The sequence below is a fragment of the Bos mutus genome, chromosome 17 (assembly GCF_027580195.1).
Source record: "Bos mutus isolate GX-2022 chromosome 17, NWIPB_WYAK_1.1, whole genome shotgun sequence".
In the NCBI taxonomy this organism is placed as follows: domain Eukaryota; kingdom Metazoa; phylum Chordata; class Mammalia; order Artiodactyla; family Bovidae; genus Bos; species Bos mutus.
In genome coordinates, this window is record NC_091633.1 from 9291971 (window position 1) to 9309140 (window position 17170).

General features: G+C 41.0%; 1 protein-coding gene across 8 annotated transcripts in view; it reads right to left on the reverse strand.

Moving 5' to 3' along the window:
• The window catches only part of GIT2 (GIT ArfGAP 2), a 42661-nt gene that overhangs the window by 19268 nt on the left and 6223 nt on the right, over nucleotides 1–17170 (reverse strand). For 6 of the 8 annotated variants that reach the window (XM_070386003.1, XM_070386001.1, XM_070385999.1 and 3 more), the window contains exons 3-12: nucleotides 16775–16887; nucleotides 16067–16172; nucleotides 14470–14556; nucleotides 14223–14353; nucleotides 12398–12492; nucleotides 9511–9556; nucleotides 8329–8380; nucleotides 4633–4705; nucleotides 4286–4383; nucleotides 3152–3263 (exon numbers count right to left, since the gene is read on the reverse strand). In XM_070386003.1, coding sequence (XP_070242104.1) covers nucleotides 3152–3263; nucleotides 4286–4383; nucleotides 4633–4705; nucleotides 8329–8380; nucleotides 9511–9556; nucleotides 12398–12492; nucleotides 14223–14353; nucleotides 14470–14556; nucleotides 16067–16172; nucleotides 16775–16887 — 913 coding nt within the window. The remainder of the gene's footprint in view (nucleotides 1–3151; nucleotides 3264–4285; nucleotides 4384–4632; nucleotides 4706–8328; nucleotides 8381–9510; nucleotides 9557–12397; nucleotides 12493–14222; nucleotides 14354–14469; nucleotides 14557–16066; nucleotides 16173–16774; nucleotides 16888–17170) is intronic. The other 2 variants (XM_070386002.1, XM_070385998.1) reach the window with 1 other exon arrangement.

Genomic DNA, 17170 nt, shown 5'->3' on the forward strand with positions numbered 1-17170 from the left:
GGAAGAACTGCTCATGTAAGGTGGCTGCTGCTGCTGCCGCTAAGTCACGTCACTCGTGTCTGACTCTGTGCGACCCCGTAGACGGCAGCCCACCAATCCCCGTCCCTGGGATTCTCCAGGCAAGAACACCGGAGTGGGTTGCCATTTCCTTCTCCAATGCATGAAAGTGAAAAGTGAAAGGGAAGTCGCTCAGTAGCGTCCGACTCTTCGCGACCCCATGGATTGCAGCCTACCAGGCTCCTCCATCCATGGGAGTTTCCAGGCAAGAGTACTGGAGTGGGTCGCCAGTGCCTTCTCCACATGTAAGGTGGCAGGTTCCCAAATTTGTAATCATTCAAGGAAACAGTATAGCTCGAAATCATGAAAATAAAGCTGTAACTAAGGTACGATTAACTGCAATTCAGTTACAATTGTAACTTTTTTACAAGATAATGTCAAGTCAAAACAGAAAGAAAACTGCTAAAGTAAGCCTAAAAACTAGGAGATCATTGAAAAGGCATGTTGGCCTTTCCTTAACTGAACGCCAGTGAGAAAGAGAGAGAAAGAAAATGACCCACTGGACACACCCATGCAGACCAAGAGCATATGGTTACAGGGAAATAGTGATGGTTCTATCGGCTCTGACACATTATGAATGAAAGACTTCGCAAATTATCCAAGTTTCTCAGCTCTCTTTCAGGCAACTCAAGCAAACCTCGAATTTCCAATACTGTTTATGAACATTTTGAAGGATAATATCTGGGTGATAAATTATGTTTACTCAAAGGGAATTTTAGTTTTCAAAATGAATATGTAAAATATACATACCATCAGATTACAGAAGTAGTAAGGACTCAATATACAAGGAAAGTTATGACCAACCTAGATAGCATATTGAAAAGCAAAGACATTACTTTGCTAACAAAGGTCCGTCTAGTCAAGGCTATGGTTTTTCCAGTGGTCATGTATGGATGCGAGAGTTGGACTGTGAAGAAAGCTGAGTGCTGAAGAATGGATGCTTTTGAACTGTGGTATTGGAGAAGACTCTTGAGAGTCCCTTGGACTGTAAGGAGATCTAATCAGTCCATTCTAAAGGAGATCAGCCCCGGGTGTTCTTTGGAAGGAATGATGCTAAAGCTGAAACTCCAGTACTTTGGCCACCTCATGTGAAGAGTTGACTCATTGGAAAAGACTCTGATACTGGGAGGGATTGGGGGCAGGAGGAGAAGGGGACAACAGAGGATGAGATGGCTGGATGGCATCACCGACTCAATGGACGTGAGTTTGAGTGAACTCCGGGAGATGGTGATGGACAGGGAGGCCTGGCGTGCTGCGATTCATGGGGTTGCAAAGAGTCGGACACGACTGAGCGACTGAACTGAACTGAATGATAAGAGTAGTCATTCATAGCTATTGATACATGTCGTTCTATTTTCTGCCAGTCTTTTTCCCAAGCATATACAAATACATACAGATTTTACTATTTGTAGCAGTCATGGTCTATAAAGTTGCTGTGAAGAACAAATCAGCAAATACTGAACCACTGTTCTGAGTGGAAATACAGTAAGGTTCCTGCAAATGTTTGGTCACATTTTTGTCAACTGATAAATACATAACCTTGTTTCACATGCGTTTCTATTTAAAGACATCTTGAATATATATCATTGATCCATCAACATTGAACTCATGGTTAACAGCCCTGTAACTCAGGCCTGAACAAAGCTAATCTAACACATGTATTTTCTGTAAGGCATGTCACCGCCTTTGTGTGCTCAGGAATGCTATACAGCTCTTCAGCACTGTACTTGGGGACCACTTTAAACAGTGAAATTATCAAAAAATGTGAAAACTGTAGCACTAAATAAGTATCAAAAAGGCTACTTGCTTACAGTATAAGAGCTGAAATAAAAGGAAGAGTGTGGCCTTGCTCAGTCTCACATGGGAACATGTGTTTTGGGTGACTCAAATTTTTTACCACACTGTACAGATCCACAGATTACCATCAAAGTGGTGTAAGATTTTAAGGTAATAACTTTTAATTTATTTATCTTTTTGCTGCCCTATGCAACTTGCAGAATCTTAGTTCCCCAACCAAGGATTGAACCTGCACCCTTGGCAGTTAAAGCCCAGAGTTCTAACCACTGGGATGCCAGGGAATTCTCAAGGTAATACATTTTAATGAATAGGTGAACTGGCAAATATGAGATCCAGGAGTAATGGGGATAAATGGCATCTTTATATTCATTTGTACATATGCATGTACATAAATGTTTTCCTTACAAAACTAGGATGATACTAAACCTTCTTCAAAAAATTAATTATTTTATATTATATCATTACATAGTCCCTGAAAAACAGTGTGCCCTATTCAAATATGAAACTAACCATTGCTCTATTGTTTCCAGTGTAATATGTATCATACATATAATATCTCTAATTCTCCTCAATTAACACCTACAGATGGACCCACCAAGTCAAAGGAAGTTATACATTTTAAGGCTTCAAATTTATGAGTGGACCCTTATCACTGCACCTTCACCAAAATTTAATCGAGTTTCTTAGAACTTGTTTATGTCTGGTTGAGTCAGTAAAATCAAGAAGGACAAACTGCTGTCAGTTAATGATTACTATCTTTGGGGGTAAGATGTTGACTGAAAAACTGAATTCTTATTGAATGTATTTTTCCGGTTCACATTTTTTAAATTTTAAAATGAAAACAACAAAAATACAGTATCAGGGCTGGGGAGGAAGTGTGTTCTCAAGCACCGAGACAGGACCCTGAGCTACTGAACAAGACTTGAAGGGCACCTTGGAAATATGTGCGAGGTGCTCTCTTCCCAACTTTAAACACCAAAAATTCTCAGTGCAGATATCCTTTAACAAGATCTAAGTCATACCTGAATTAATTTCAGAATGCAACTTTATAAGGAAGGCAGGTGACTGAGGGGTAAAAACTCATATATAAGATAAATGTGAATCACAGTTAATAATGTTGAGATATTCAACCAGGACTCAGAGAGAGAAACTTGTCATCACAACATAGTACCAATAAAACTTAACAGGGCTTTACGCTGTGGTATCGATGACTGCTTTAATTATTTTTATAACTTTAACACGTGTGTGAAGTTCAGAAGGCCAAAGAAGCAAACATTTAGAGGTCTCAAACAGTTACCTTTTGAACTAGAGAGAGGGCTGCCTTGCTGTCTCCTCTTGGCGTCACTGAGAATGTCGATAACCAGAGTGGCAAACTCATGGGCGTTAAACCGAGCTAGTTTCTGTCTGCCCTGAGGGTGAGAAAATAATTGGAAATATTCCCAGATATAAAAATACATACATGTTCACATAAAATTAGTCAGACTACTGTTAGAGTTCAGCAAAGGCCTTCCAGCATGCTCAAAGTACCATCAATCACAGCCATAACTCAATCAAACTTTGTTTCTGTGTATAGTTTAAAACCATTTACATAATAGAATGATGTAACATTTCTCACAAGGCATATTTCTTTTTGTGAACTGAAACGAAATGGTTCTACTTAATGCTTTATCAATTCTGTTTTGAAATAGGCCTACTAGTTAAAAATCAACTTGAAGGGATAGATTTTTAAATTTCAAGACAGTTTAGATGCTGGGACTCTATCACTATATATAAACATTAATCAATAAAAATGAAAAGAATTTCATCATTTATTCAACTTCTCTCCTTTTGATGGATGCTTAGGCTTGGTTTCTGTGCTTTATCATTACATACAATGCTTCAATGAAAGTATGCATAAAGCTTTGTACTTTTATTTTATTAGGACATATTCCCAAATAAGGTATTTGGATGGAAGTTATTTGGTATCCTGGGTGAAAGGATGCAGTTAATTTTGAGACCTCTGTAACCAGTTAACAAACTGCCTTTCTGCAGTCTGTAGCAATTTAAACTCTTATCTGTAGCATAAGAATGCCACATCCTTACCAGTGTGGAGTCTCCTTTATCATATACTTTATTAATTTGATGGATGAAACACTCATTAATGACTTCAGGCTGCTTTCTTTGATTACTAATGAGGTGAAATATTTCTTTAAAAGGTGTTTGAAAGCCATTTGTAATTCTTCTGTGAACTGTCTTATGTTCTTTCTCAGTCACTTATTAACTTCTGTTGCTTTTCTTATCAATTTGTGATGTGTGTGTTGGTACATAAAGGATATTACCATTTTAATCAGTCAAAAACATTTTAAATACCTGTCCTGGGAAAATAAAATACCACAATATCAGTCATTCCTCAAAGATCACTACTAGTGTGTTTTTGGACTCGGCCACTTGCCTGGTTCCGTGTCGATGAGTACTCGGGATTGACTGGAAGGAAGGGGACGACGGTTGTCTCGGTCACCAGGGTGCTGTGGTTCTGCGTGGCAAGCCAGACTAGCCAGAGGAAAGAGCCAGAGATAGAATCTCATCACCACAGGCGCTGCTGCTCCTCTGAGAGCCGCAGCTCCCGCGTTACTAGGGAGACTTGGGGTAGTGCACTCCAAAGCCAACATACACAAGAGTCAAAGTCGACACACGTGTTATCAGGACAGCAGGAGTTGGGCAAGGAGAAACACTGAGGCTGGCAGCTTGCTGCTGCCTATGGTAACAGAGCTTAGTAAACAGAGCCACATGTTAAGTCACCTGCATCAGTCTCTCGCCTGTCAACTTCATCGTACACATCCATGGCAAGTTCTTCAAACAAATGATTACTTAGCTGAAATCAAAAACATATCAGGACACAAGGGACAAGGATTAACACTAGGAGAATGAGTGAGGACTGTGACTTATTCACCCTTCTACCTCCAACGTCTTATCCAAAGCCAGCACTAACTTAGCAAATACCCAGCGTTAAACAGACAATAGCATTTCCAAAATGGTACAGATCCTCTAAAAACACTTGCCACCCGCTGCAGCCTCCCTCCAGACATGCAGATAAGAGATGCACAAGGCAGCTAAAGTGCGAATCTCAAAGACAAGAGTCCATTCTCCACTCGTCGCATGACATCACCTTGAAGTCTCTTCTGCTCTTTCTGGAAAATGTTTGCCAGTGCCCCCCACCCCCATTGTAAGGGATCTTAAACCCTTGGTAGGATAAAGAAGTCAAAACATGCCATCTCAAGAGGATAAAACGTGCCCTGCAGGAAAATACCACCCAGACCTCTGGGTTAAGTCTCTCTGCTGTCTTCCTCAGTACGTTGCTGCTGCTACTGCTAAGTCGCTTCAGTGTCCGACTCTGTGCGACCCCATAGACGGCGGCCCACCAGGCTCCCCCGTCCCTGGGATTCTCCAGGCAAGAACGCTGGAGTGGGTTGCCATTTCCTTCTCCATCCTCAGTAGGTAGGGGTCCTCCAAACCCCCAAAGAACTACCTGAGCATCCCCTACCAAGGACAGCCTGTCTAATCAGTACACCGTGTAGCGTCCCAGCAAAACAGTCTCCACGGCCTGGGGCGCCCGCTTGGCAGCAGCCAGGTCTTCCTCAAACCAATGGAGACTAAGCCCCCGCCAGGCTGGCCCCAGCTCTGCTTGTACTTCCTCCCTCATGAAACCCTGCTGCCCAGTGGATGTTACTTCCGGGGTGACCACTGCCCTGCTCTGTGAGGGCAGATGCTGAATTTGTTCCATTCTCTACTATTCCCTTCATCCCCACACAGGCCCCAGCACTGAGATGGGACTCTAAATATCCATTCATTCACTGACCAGAAGGTACTTCCCGCAGAATTTAAACCTGGCTGTGCACACCTCCGGAGAAGGCAATGGCACCCCACTCCAGTACTCTTGCCTGGAAAATCCCATGGATGGAGGAGCCTCTGGGCTTTAGTCCATGGGGTCGCTAAGAGTCGGACACGACTGAGCAACTTCACTTTCACTTTTCACTTTCATGCATTGGAGAAGGAAATGGCAACCCACTCCAGTGTTCTTGCCTGGAGAATCCCAGGGACGGGGGAGCCTGGTGGGCTGCCGTCTGTGGGGCCGCACAGAGTCGGACACGACTGAAGTGACTTAGCAGCAGCCGTGCACACCTCATTGGGACTTGTTAAAATGGTTACAGTACATTGTTAGGTGACACAGGCAGAATAAACAATTCTGTAATTATGCTTCAGTTAAAAAAGACAGGCATCTGAAACCAGAATAAGAAAAATATACCAAAATACTGAGCCTGAATTTATTAAGAATATAGTAAATGAAAAAAAAAAAGAATATAGTAAATGAAGATGATTCCCTTTCTCTATTTTCCAGATTTTCTCTAGTGTGGTTACACTACATTTATAATTAAAAGTCAGCTCTGAGAGACTTTTGCTGGATAAGGTGATGAAGGATTGGGAAACTGAACTTGCATCATAAATACCCAGTGTGCTTCCTCCAAGGGGCTAAAAAGCTAATGTTATTATTACTAACAATCACTACAACAGCAATACTGCTGAGGGCTTGTACTGGAGGTGCCTTGCTAATATCATCATGATAGTAAATACTACAGCTCCCCGAAGACAGGAACTACAGTTATACCACTTTACAGAGAAGGATACCCAGGCACAGAAGTTAGCGTGCCTCAAGTCACAGAGCCAAGAAGTGAGGGACTGGAGATGCAAGTTTCTCTCAAAATGTTAAAATTTATGAATTCAAGGAATACATTAGTCGTCTTATATTTCTCCCAGCTGTTCACTACGGAGATACTGTAAGAGAAACACTAAACCGTCACTGATATGAGGAGGAGACCACAGGGTGTGGGGAGCTGACCCACCAAGCAGCTCTGCCTTGCAGCTCTGCTGGACCACCATCTTGCTTTCTAGGAGGGACATCGAGGCACGGAGCGGTGCGGAGCTCATCTGAGACTAGATCTGTACCTGAACAGTCTGACCCAGAGCCCAGGGTCTGGAGAGCTACACTCGACTTTGTCCCAGGTATTTATCTAGCGCCTCTAACATCTAGAGATATTACAGACCTAACCCCAACTTTCAGCCAAGCAAATGCAAAACAGCATAGTCAAGGGAGCTGGGGTTTTCTCTTTAATGTTTTTATTATTTAAAATAAAAACTGGCTTACATACTGTAAGTAATTAAAAGGAAACACAGAATATTCAATGCTGACTCCAAAGCTTATTATCTTAACTACAGGACCTCCTTAGTTTAAGAAAGGCAGTAAAAACACATACACACAGAACTGCAGATACAGAACACAGAGACACCAAACAAATTGCATAAAATACATTTATTGCATATTACAGGTAAATGCTAGTAATGAGAAATTCATTTTATGTATTATGTAGTACTTAGTACTATATGAAGTTCTAGTAAAGAGTTTTCTATAAAAATGAGGGTGAAGAGTAAGACATGAATTAGGAGAGCTGCGAATTCAGAGCTGAGCTCTAAGAATACTCCTACCTACATTGCAAATGTGGTCAGACTTCAGCCACTTGAATGATGAAAGGGAGGACAGCTGGGAAAAGAGGGTTCCAGAAAGAAGACCTGAAGGTGGCCTGAGAGGGTGCTAACCCTTAAAGAAATAGTTAAATGCGCCCTCCCACACCCACACACAGTGGGAACCAGAGGGGAAGAGGGGCCAGAACTGACAGTGAGAGCAGAATGATGCCCTTAGAAGGTATGACAAGAAGGATCCTGGTTCTGATCTTGAGAGTACAGAGAACAGCTAAGGTGGGTGAATCAGGTGCTTAGAATGGCTGGGGAGCGCCAGGTGAGGCTTCATTTGTGGGGACTTTACACAGAGATTGTGTTCCCAGAGGAGTAGATTTCTCAGGGGCCTGATTTAAGCTGAAATGGACAGGCTGGAAAGAAACACGCAGACTAATGTGAGCTTGTGACCTGAAGAACTGGGTAAACTCTGAGCACACAGCCGGGGCAGAACTGGCTATTAAAAGCCTACATTTTACAAAGCTCTGATGAATGGTGTAGAACATGCCTGACAGTGAGTGGGGGCTGGATCCCAAATGGCAGTGAGCTTTTTATCAGTCTCTAGCATCCTACGAGGCCATAGGAAGTCATCCCAAGGAGTGCCCCACTTACTAGTTTACATTGAGAGAAACTAGGGAACTCTCTTACAGGGAGAAACAACTTTCTAAAAGTCAAAGGCACAGTCCTCACTTTTAAAATAATACCCAGTATTTGAAGAAAGATGGCAGTATTTGAAGCAGAGCCAGTGAACTGGATGTACTAAACTTAGTACTTCCATTCTTCTTTACTGCAGACTTGATGGTTTGCTTCTGATTTAATGTCTGAGAGCATGAAACAAAGTAATCTGATGTACTAGGTAACAGGCTGAGAAAAGGTATTAGGACACATGGTTTTCCATAGGGGAGTTCACTAGGAAATAGAGATACTCACAGACTGAAGTTTCTTCTTAGCAGCTTTTGCCAATTCAGACAAATCCAGGCTGCTAAGAAAATGTACAACACTGATAAGCAAACAAATAAAACCATTTTCATGAGCTCTGTAAAAGGCTAAGGTAGCCAAGGGATCAAGATATTCATTACAGCTCATGGACAAGGTCAGAGGTCAAAATTCTTTAGCCCAATAGTCAGTGAGGAAACTGAACAGAACTTGGTAAGACTATCTCCTAAAAATACCACAATCATGCAAACATTTCTCATGGTAAAGAGAAAAATAACCACCTACTAACCAAAAGGCAAAAACTATGCCATGCTAGTCCCCAGGGTGTGTATGTGAGAAATCATAATTTTTAAAGTATTTTTTTTAACAGCACAATAGAAGAAAAATATAAAAGGGGCAGAATGTTAGAAACCAGAATGGCAAGATTACATATGGAATAGCAATTAATCTTTTCACAAACTCTTGACAGGATCTGTGCAAAGGTTATTAGCTATATAAGGGTTTAAAGTACATTTCTACAGCCATGATCTCATCTGACCTTATAGACCAGAGGTCAACAGATTATAATCCCCCTTTTTGTTTGAGCTAAGTATGGAATTTACATTTTTAGGTGGTTGGGGGAAAAAACACAACAGATGATACTTGGTAATATGTGGAAATTATATGAAATTCCAATTTTAGTATCCAGAAATAAAATTTCACTGGAACAGACACGCCTTTCATTTACAGGGTCCACGGATGCTTTCATTTACAACTGGCAGAGTAGCTGCGGCAGAGGGTGTGTGGCCCAAAAAGCCTGAAGTATTTACTATCTAGCCCTTAACAACAACAACCACAAAATTTGTTGATCCCTATTATAGACAGAGGATATATTCTCTAATAACACAGAAATATTCTGTGATAATTCTAGAGACACAATACTGTCACAGCTGGCTAGAACTACCACAGTATCACAGACTCTGATTTTCTTATTAGCAAATTTGTTACTTGCACTCTTTCAAACTTAAAATTTTATATGGTGGTTTACTTACAGCCGTCTTATTTCCAAAGTGCATAGCCATAAAAGAGAAAAATGTATGGGCTTTGTTAAACACAAAATATAATACATTTATACACTAAACAACCAAGGAAAATACTCGAGACAGATGTAATTGATTGGTATTTCAATGGCCTTACCTGTCCGCCATTTGAGGTATTATAAAGTGCTGTCCATTTTTGTGATCTGAAACAGAAACCAAGCCAGAGTCTCATTTGTATAAATACTAATAAGATCTGTAAAGGAATACCATTATTTTCTGAATTTATGTTTTGCTCCTCTCACAACACAGTTTTTGTTCCTCTCTCTCCTCTTTGCTCTCTTTGAGTATTTTGAATCAAAACATCTTTTGATTATTTGGATAATTTTTTAACATTCCATTTTAATTTATCTCTAGAGCTTCTGACCATATATGATTGTATAGTCTTTTTTCAACGCTAGAGATTATAATATGCAAAACTTGTTACAATCTACTAGAAATAATATTTTACCATTTTAAGAAAAGTGCAAAAACTTACCTTCATATTTCTTTTACCCTCTCCCCTTTCATGTTGTAACTATCAAATATATTACTGACACATGCTGAAAACCACACCATACAATACTATAACTTTTGCTTTAAACTGTCATACATACTTTTAAAAAACTTAAGAAGAAAACAGGCTATTGTATTTATCCATACTTATCATTTCTGTTGTTGTTCTTTCGTTCCTGAAGTTCCAAGATTCGCTTTGGTTTATCAACTCCCTTCCACCCAAAGAACTTCCTTTAGTATTTCTGTTAGAGCAACTAATTCTCTTTTTTTTTTCCATCTTAAAATGTCTTTTTTTAGGGGTACTCTTTCTACCCCCTTCTGATGTCTATGTCAGAAGCTTTCTCTATCTTCTTTATACTTTAATAAACTTAAAAAAAAAAAAAAGTCTTTTTTTTTTTTTTTCATTCCTGAAGGTTATTTTCATGGAAATAGAGTTCTTTCCTTTCAGCATTTAAAAAATATTGTTCTACTTCCTTTTCATCTCTATGGTTTCTGATGAGAAATCCACAGTCATACACATAATTGTTCTTTTATATAGTATCATTTTTTTTCCTTGGCTGCTTTCAAGGCATTTTCTTTCTTCGTATTTTAGCAGTTTGATTTTGATGTGTCTGAGTGATGACTGGAGTTCATCCTGTTTGGAGTTCTCTGAGCTTTTCAAATTGTGGTTTTATGTCTTTTACCAAATTTAGAGTTTTTACCCAATATTTCTTCCGATATTTTTTCTGCACCACATTCTTTCTTCTCTCTTTCTGAGAGTCTGATGATACTAATGTTCTGGTTTTGTCCCGTAGGTCCCTAAAGCTCTGCTAAGCCTCCTTTTCCTCCCACTCTTCTTTCTCTCTGTTGCTTAAACTGGATTATTTCTAGTGATCTATTTTCAATTCGCTGACTTTTTTCTTTGTCATCTCCATCCTAACTAAACCCATCCAGTGGGTTTTAAAATTTTAGTTATAGTATTTTTTAGTTCTAACATTCTGTCCTTTTCTATATCTTCTGTTTCTCTGCTGAGACTTTATTCAATTTGCTTCAATAATGTTCACACTTATTTCTTAAAGCATATTACTATCTGCTTTAAAATTTTTATCTGATAATTCTAACCTCAGAGTCACTGAGGGTTGGCATCTGTTAATAACTACCTTTTCCTATGCAAGTCTTTGGGATTTTCCTGTTTCTTTACATGTCAAGTAATTATGGATGGTATCCCAGATATTTTACATAGTACATTGTGGAGACTCTTGTGAGTCTTCCTTGAATTCTGTGGTGAATGTTAGTATTTTGTTTTAGCAGGCACCTGACCAGGCAGATCCTGCCTCTTGGGCCAAGTGGTGAGAGAGACTAAAGATAAAACAAAAGCCGTCAGGGTTCCCCTCAGGCTCTTGGTCAGAGATTTAGGCACCTGTGCTTGCTATTACTGAAGCCACAGGATTACTAGTGGGGAAAGGAAGAGAAAAGTCCTGTGGGAACTCCCTGATTCTCCGTCCTGTCAGCCCCATTTCCTGCTCCTCAGACCACACAGAGAAGGCTTCTTTGCACCTGCTGTGCAGTTCCAGGTTTGGGGCTGTCCTGGAGGCCGTATCAGAAGTAAAATCAAGGGGACACTCACCACCAGCTTGATGTCACTGTGAGTTCCCTAACCTGCCTGCTGGAGTCCTTAGATAGCTCTCCATGCATTTTTGGCCCAGGGTTTTTATTGTGTTCAGAAGGAGAGACAGGGTGAAGTGTGCTTACTCCATCTCACCAGGAACTGGAATCACACCAGGGGCTCTTAACTCTGTTGTACAACCAGGGTGGAGAACCACTGGTTATGTGATTATACACGTATGTGGATATGCTATATCAGGAGTTGGCAAAATTTTTCTGCAAAGGACCAGACTAAATATTTTAGGCTTTGTGGCCATACGGTCTCTGTTGTAATTACTCAACCTACTCAGTTCTGCAGCTGTAGTGTGAAAGCAGTCACAGACAATACAAAAATGAGTGGGCATGGCTATCTTACAATAAAACTTTATTTTTAAAAATCAACGTAATAGGCTTATCTGGCCTGCAGACCAAGGTTTGCTGACCCTAGTTCTACCTCATGAACAAAGCAGGTTAATGGTAAAGTTCACTTTTTCCCTTTTCCCCATTCCTTAGCTAGCAGAATTCTGCAAACAACTATAGAGGTTAAGGCTTTGCTCTTCCATGCTGACTCTCATTAACCACAAGAACTGTGGTGCCGCATTCAGGCTGGGTTCAATGATGCTCTCTGATTCCTGAAACGGCCATACTGTACAGCAATCATTTTAAAAACTAAAATGTCAAGCTGTGACCGATGTTATGTATTTCACATATAGCAAAAAATGCCATGGTCATCATTTCACACAAAAATCCTTATTTGCGGTTTTCTCAAGGATACGTTAGAGCACAGACCATAAACAGCAGTGTCCCGACTTGCTCTTCCAGGGACTGCCTGGCTGCAGCTGTGGAGAGGCTGCTCTCCTTTCACTCACCTGGTTTCCTGCCGCAGAGATAGAAGGCTAGTCTGTCAGTCAGCTCGTACTGTATTTCTACAAGGCGCTCTGCCAGCTCGTGGTGCCCTCCTTGCCTACAACAGAAAACAAAGTGCCGTTTATACTACTCACTGGCCATGGGTGCTAGAAGAGAAAAGTACAGAGACACCCCTGAGATACCTGAGGAGTTAATCAAAAGTGACTTTTCAGAATAATCAACCTTTTTGTGTGAGGTAAACTGTCAAGGTCGACTCTGACTCCCACTCTTGTAAAACTGCTTTCAAAATCTCAACTACCCCCTTTCTCTGATTAATTTGTGAAACAGGGGTCTCCCCTGGTGGTCCAAGGGTTAAGAACCCACCTGCCAATGCAGGAGACATAAGAGATGCTGGTTCCATCCCTGGTTCGGGAAGATCCCCTGGAGAAGGGCATGGCAACCCACTCTAGTATTCTTGCCTGGTGAATACCATGGACAGAGGAGCCTGGAAGCCTATAGTCCATGGCGTCGCAGAGTCAGACATGACTGAAGTGACTTAGCACGCACACATATAAACGACGGCGTGTTAGACCTGATGAAACACTGCACTCTTCAACACCTGAGCTCTTATTCCCAGACACACTGCTCTATCCAGTCAGGACCCCTGCTGTGCCGTATGTGCCCGGTCCACCCCTCCCTTCAGAACTTGACCCACATCCTTCTTCTCGTCTGAAATACCTTAGCTCCTCTTCACACACCCAAATCCAATCCATTCTTCAAAGACCAACTAAAGACATGACTTAATGATCTGGGCCACAGTGAAGAAATACTATGTATGTATCCACTATGGTAATGAGTTCTACATTATCTTGCCTCATTTAACTCTTACACGCATTTATGAATCCTCTCCTCCATGAGAGAGTAAAGTCTAGGGGGGCAGAGTTTTGTCATTTCACTTGTCATTTTCAGGTTGTCAACTGTCATTTTACCCTGTGCAGAGCATCGTTCTTTGCAGTTAATCAAGTTAATTTGGAAAAAGAAGGAAAGATGATCCATCTTCTGTCATTTAAATGATATTAAAGACTAATCTACGGATTTACTTTTTTATTTTCCACTACTTCACAGCCAAAATTTTCAAACGAAGAAAAATTTAAAGAATTTTATAGGGAGCCCCGAGATGTCCACTACCTAAATTCTGCAATTAATATTTTACTATACTTGTTGAACCACATATCTATCCATACAGGGGCTTCCCAGGCAGCGCCAGTGGTAAAGAATCTGCCTGCCAATGCAGGAAACGTACGTTCAATTCCTGGGTCAGGAAGATCCCCTGGATAAGGAAATGGCAATCTACTCCAGGATTTTTGCCTGGAAAATTCCATGGAGAGAGGAGTCTGGTGGGCTGCAGTCTGCCGAGTTGCAAAGAGTCAGACACGACTGAGCACACATGCACATCCATACAGATTTGTTTCTAAGTTCAAGCAATGACTAAAAGTATTCAAAAAAAACTGAGGAGTGGGTTCTGCAACTCTTTATACTTGATGTGGATTCCAACTATGGCTCAAATACCACTATGTTACAAAGGATAAAAAAAAATGAAAGATTGGAAGCTAAAGCACAGTGGTTAATGGTTCTACCTTCCCCAACTTTGACTGGCTGTAAGATTATACGCACTTGAAATATCTTCATCTGCAAAATAACAGAATTCATATCTTTGAAGGAGCTAAATGCTACCCATGCACAATTTAGCCACTTTTAACAATGAAAAGTGGCTAAATGATTAACAATGAATCATACACAAGGTAAATAATCCCAAACAGAGAAAGGTAAAAGAGTTGAGTCTCTCACCTGGCATAGTCGACAGGAGTTTTCCCACTGGAGTCCTGGGTGCCTGGGTCTGCTCCGTATACTGCCAACAATTCTGCCTGTAGAATCTGCCCTGCTTTGGAGGCCACATGGAGGGGGGTGTTTCCTTTCTCCTAAGAATCATTAATACAAAATACACAAAAAGAAACAAATTAAATAACCCAAAGGCTAAGCAAATGCAACCCATTTAGTTTCAACTTAATATCTGAACCAATTTGGGCTTTCTTACAGGGTGAAAAAAGTTGGCTTGTGCTCCTAAAGATAACAGCCTCAAACAGGTTTCAAGATTCCCTGTTCTCACACTTGAATGGAGTTGCTGAAAAATACATAAACAAGAAAAGAATGTTTGTTAAAAGTGTAAAGAATGAGGGAGCAAAGCAGCTGGCAGACCACTGCAATCTACATTATCGCAGCACTACATCATCTTTATCTTGCTTAGCAAGGTGAATGAAGCCGTCTCTCCCGTGCTGGTAACAGCTACCCCTGGGCTCTAAGGCAGAGTCAGGCCTACGTTACTGATAAGGGAACTAGGGCTGGGAAGGCTGATGTGCCCAAAGGCATGATCTGTCTAAGTGGCACAACCAGTCTCTGAGTGCGAGGGAGTGTGAGGAGGGGTTAAGCATGGCTCTAAAGTCTGACAGACCTGAATTTCAAACCATATACCCCTCAAGCTGTATGAACTTGAGAAAGTGTTTAAAGCAACCTGAACCTGTTTCCTTATCTCTAAAATGGTGATAAAAATGCCACCTATTCACGGGCAACTATAAGAGACCGATGATACAACAGAGCACAGAGCCTGGTACACAGGAAATGTCCAAAGAAAACAGCTGCTATTATTACTGCTGTTGTTATTAGCTGTTAATACTGAACCTAGAGCTTTAGAGCTTCAGATCCTAGACTGTATAAATCACAGGATTCCGCCTTATATCACACCCTCTCCACAACACTAGTCTTGGCCTTGTGCACAATGATTTAATGAAGTCTTTCGGGGTGGAAACAGGCCTGTGGCATATCAAATCATATAGCACTGAGGTAAAGCCCTTATACATTCAGAGGATAATCTGCCTTCCTTCAACTCCTCCTTCAACCCTAGAATTGTCCAAACTGCAAGCATCCTTACCACAGGATTGAAGAAAGCTACTCTAACATCTGCATCCAGATCTTGTTTTCCTAATTAATTCTATTTTTAAAAATTGTGGCTTAAAAACACAATGAATGGAAGTAACAATCACATCCACCTTCAGGCAAAGTTTAAAATTCTGAACTGTGAGTGCCTTGAGCATCTGCCAAAAGCAGCGCTTTGAAAATTAAGATATGTGTTTTTGTGGCATATCTTAAAAACATGCAAAGGCCCACATAAAGAAAGCCATCAACTCATCTTGTGAGTTTGATAAACCATCCCATGGACTACGGCTCTGAGTGACGCCCTACTTCCTGAAGATCTCACTCAGCATGCAACCCAGAAACCTGCACAAGTCCCACAGACCTTGTAGTCCCTCCTAGAAACAAACTCTGACATGGCTCCTATTTCAAAGCTCCGCAAACAAAAACTTACAGAAATACGACTCTAGAACCAGACCTAGAAAACACAAATAGTTTCCTGGATACTTATTTTTTCCTTTGTCCCACTAGTATACCTCCACTAATATGAATGGTTGCCATTTGAATTAAGATGAGAGAAGAAACCAACTGCAAAAAAAGCTGTTACTAATTATTTCATATACAGAAAGGAGTTTTCTTTTCTTTCTAAGTGTCTTTTTTTCCCCCAAACAGGACAATGTGCTGTTTCATCCGGTAATTTCAGGATTCTGAAAGGTGTGACCCACCTTACTGAGATCTTTGGCGGTCACACTGTCGTCATCCCGGCAGGGCAAGCGGTGGACGAACGCTAACATCTGATACTTGGCTCTGATGAATTCTGCTTTATTAGGACTGGTTTGAGAACAAAAAAAAGAAAACAGTTCACTTGCAGCTCAGATACAACATTTCCCATTCTTCAGACTGTAAAGAGAAGAGGAAGTGACCCACATCCCCCACTCAAGAATAAAAGGAACAATACTGAAGTAAGCTTTGGCAGTGTGTTAAGACCTGAAGTCTGAAAACGTACATTAGTCATTATAATGGCCAGGACTGCGGAATACCTGCTTTTTATAGTATCTTTCTTCTCTGTGTAATTTTCTGAAGTGACCTAGCAACCTTGGGAGGAAGCAGCTTTTTGTCCCATCTTTTAAGAATCCAGATGTCTGGTCTGACTGCCTGTTGGTTGAGCACCTAAGCGCAAACCCAGTGACATCGACAGCCACCAAGCCTTAGTCTTAAGCTGGAGAAACCAGACTTGTGCTGGGTAGCCATGCGGAAGAGATGGTCCCATGCCTGGCTTCATTCTGCATTCCTAAAGGCAAAGAGTTCAACGCACAACTGGGTGACCATCTCCTGCGCTGCCCCTGTGGAGGCTGGTCCAAGACAGCTGCGCTCCTTTCAGTGGGCCCCAGGGGTTAAGAAGAAATAAGAGTATTTATAAACATTCCACTCACTGTACTTTATCCTGTGGATTAGCTTTGCGTCTTCCACTCATAATAGAGGTGGGGTCCAGTAACGAATGCTCCCATATAGAATTAGCACCATTATTATACAAGGTTTCAACCATCTAAAATCAAGCAGTATAAAATCGAATTTTAATTTCTTTCTACAAACATTCCATGGAAATCAATGACTGAACTGGTTCCACTACAAACACTAGCATGACTAGGAGATCACACACTTCATTATTTTCTGTTTTAGAATGAGAAAGAAGCAGCTACATGCAGGATTCAGATTTGACCAGGAGGATAGCTACATACTTCAATGGGTTTGATTACATTTTCTAATACACGATGAAGAAAGAGCACTCTGACACTTTAGGACAGCACTGCCCAAGCCTGAGCATCCAA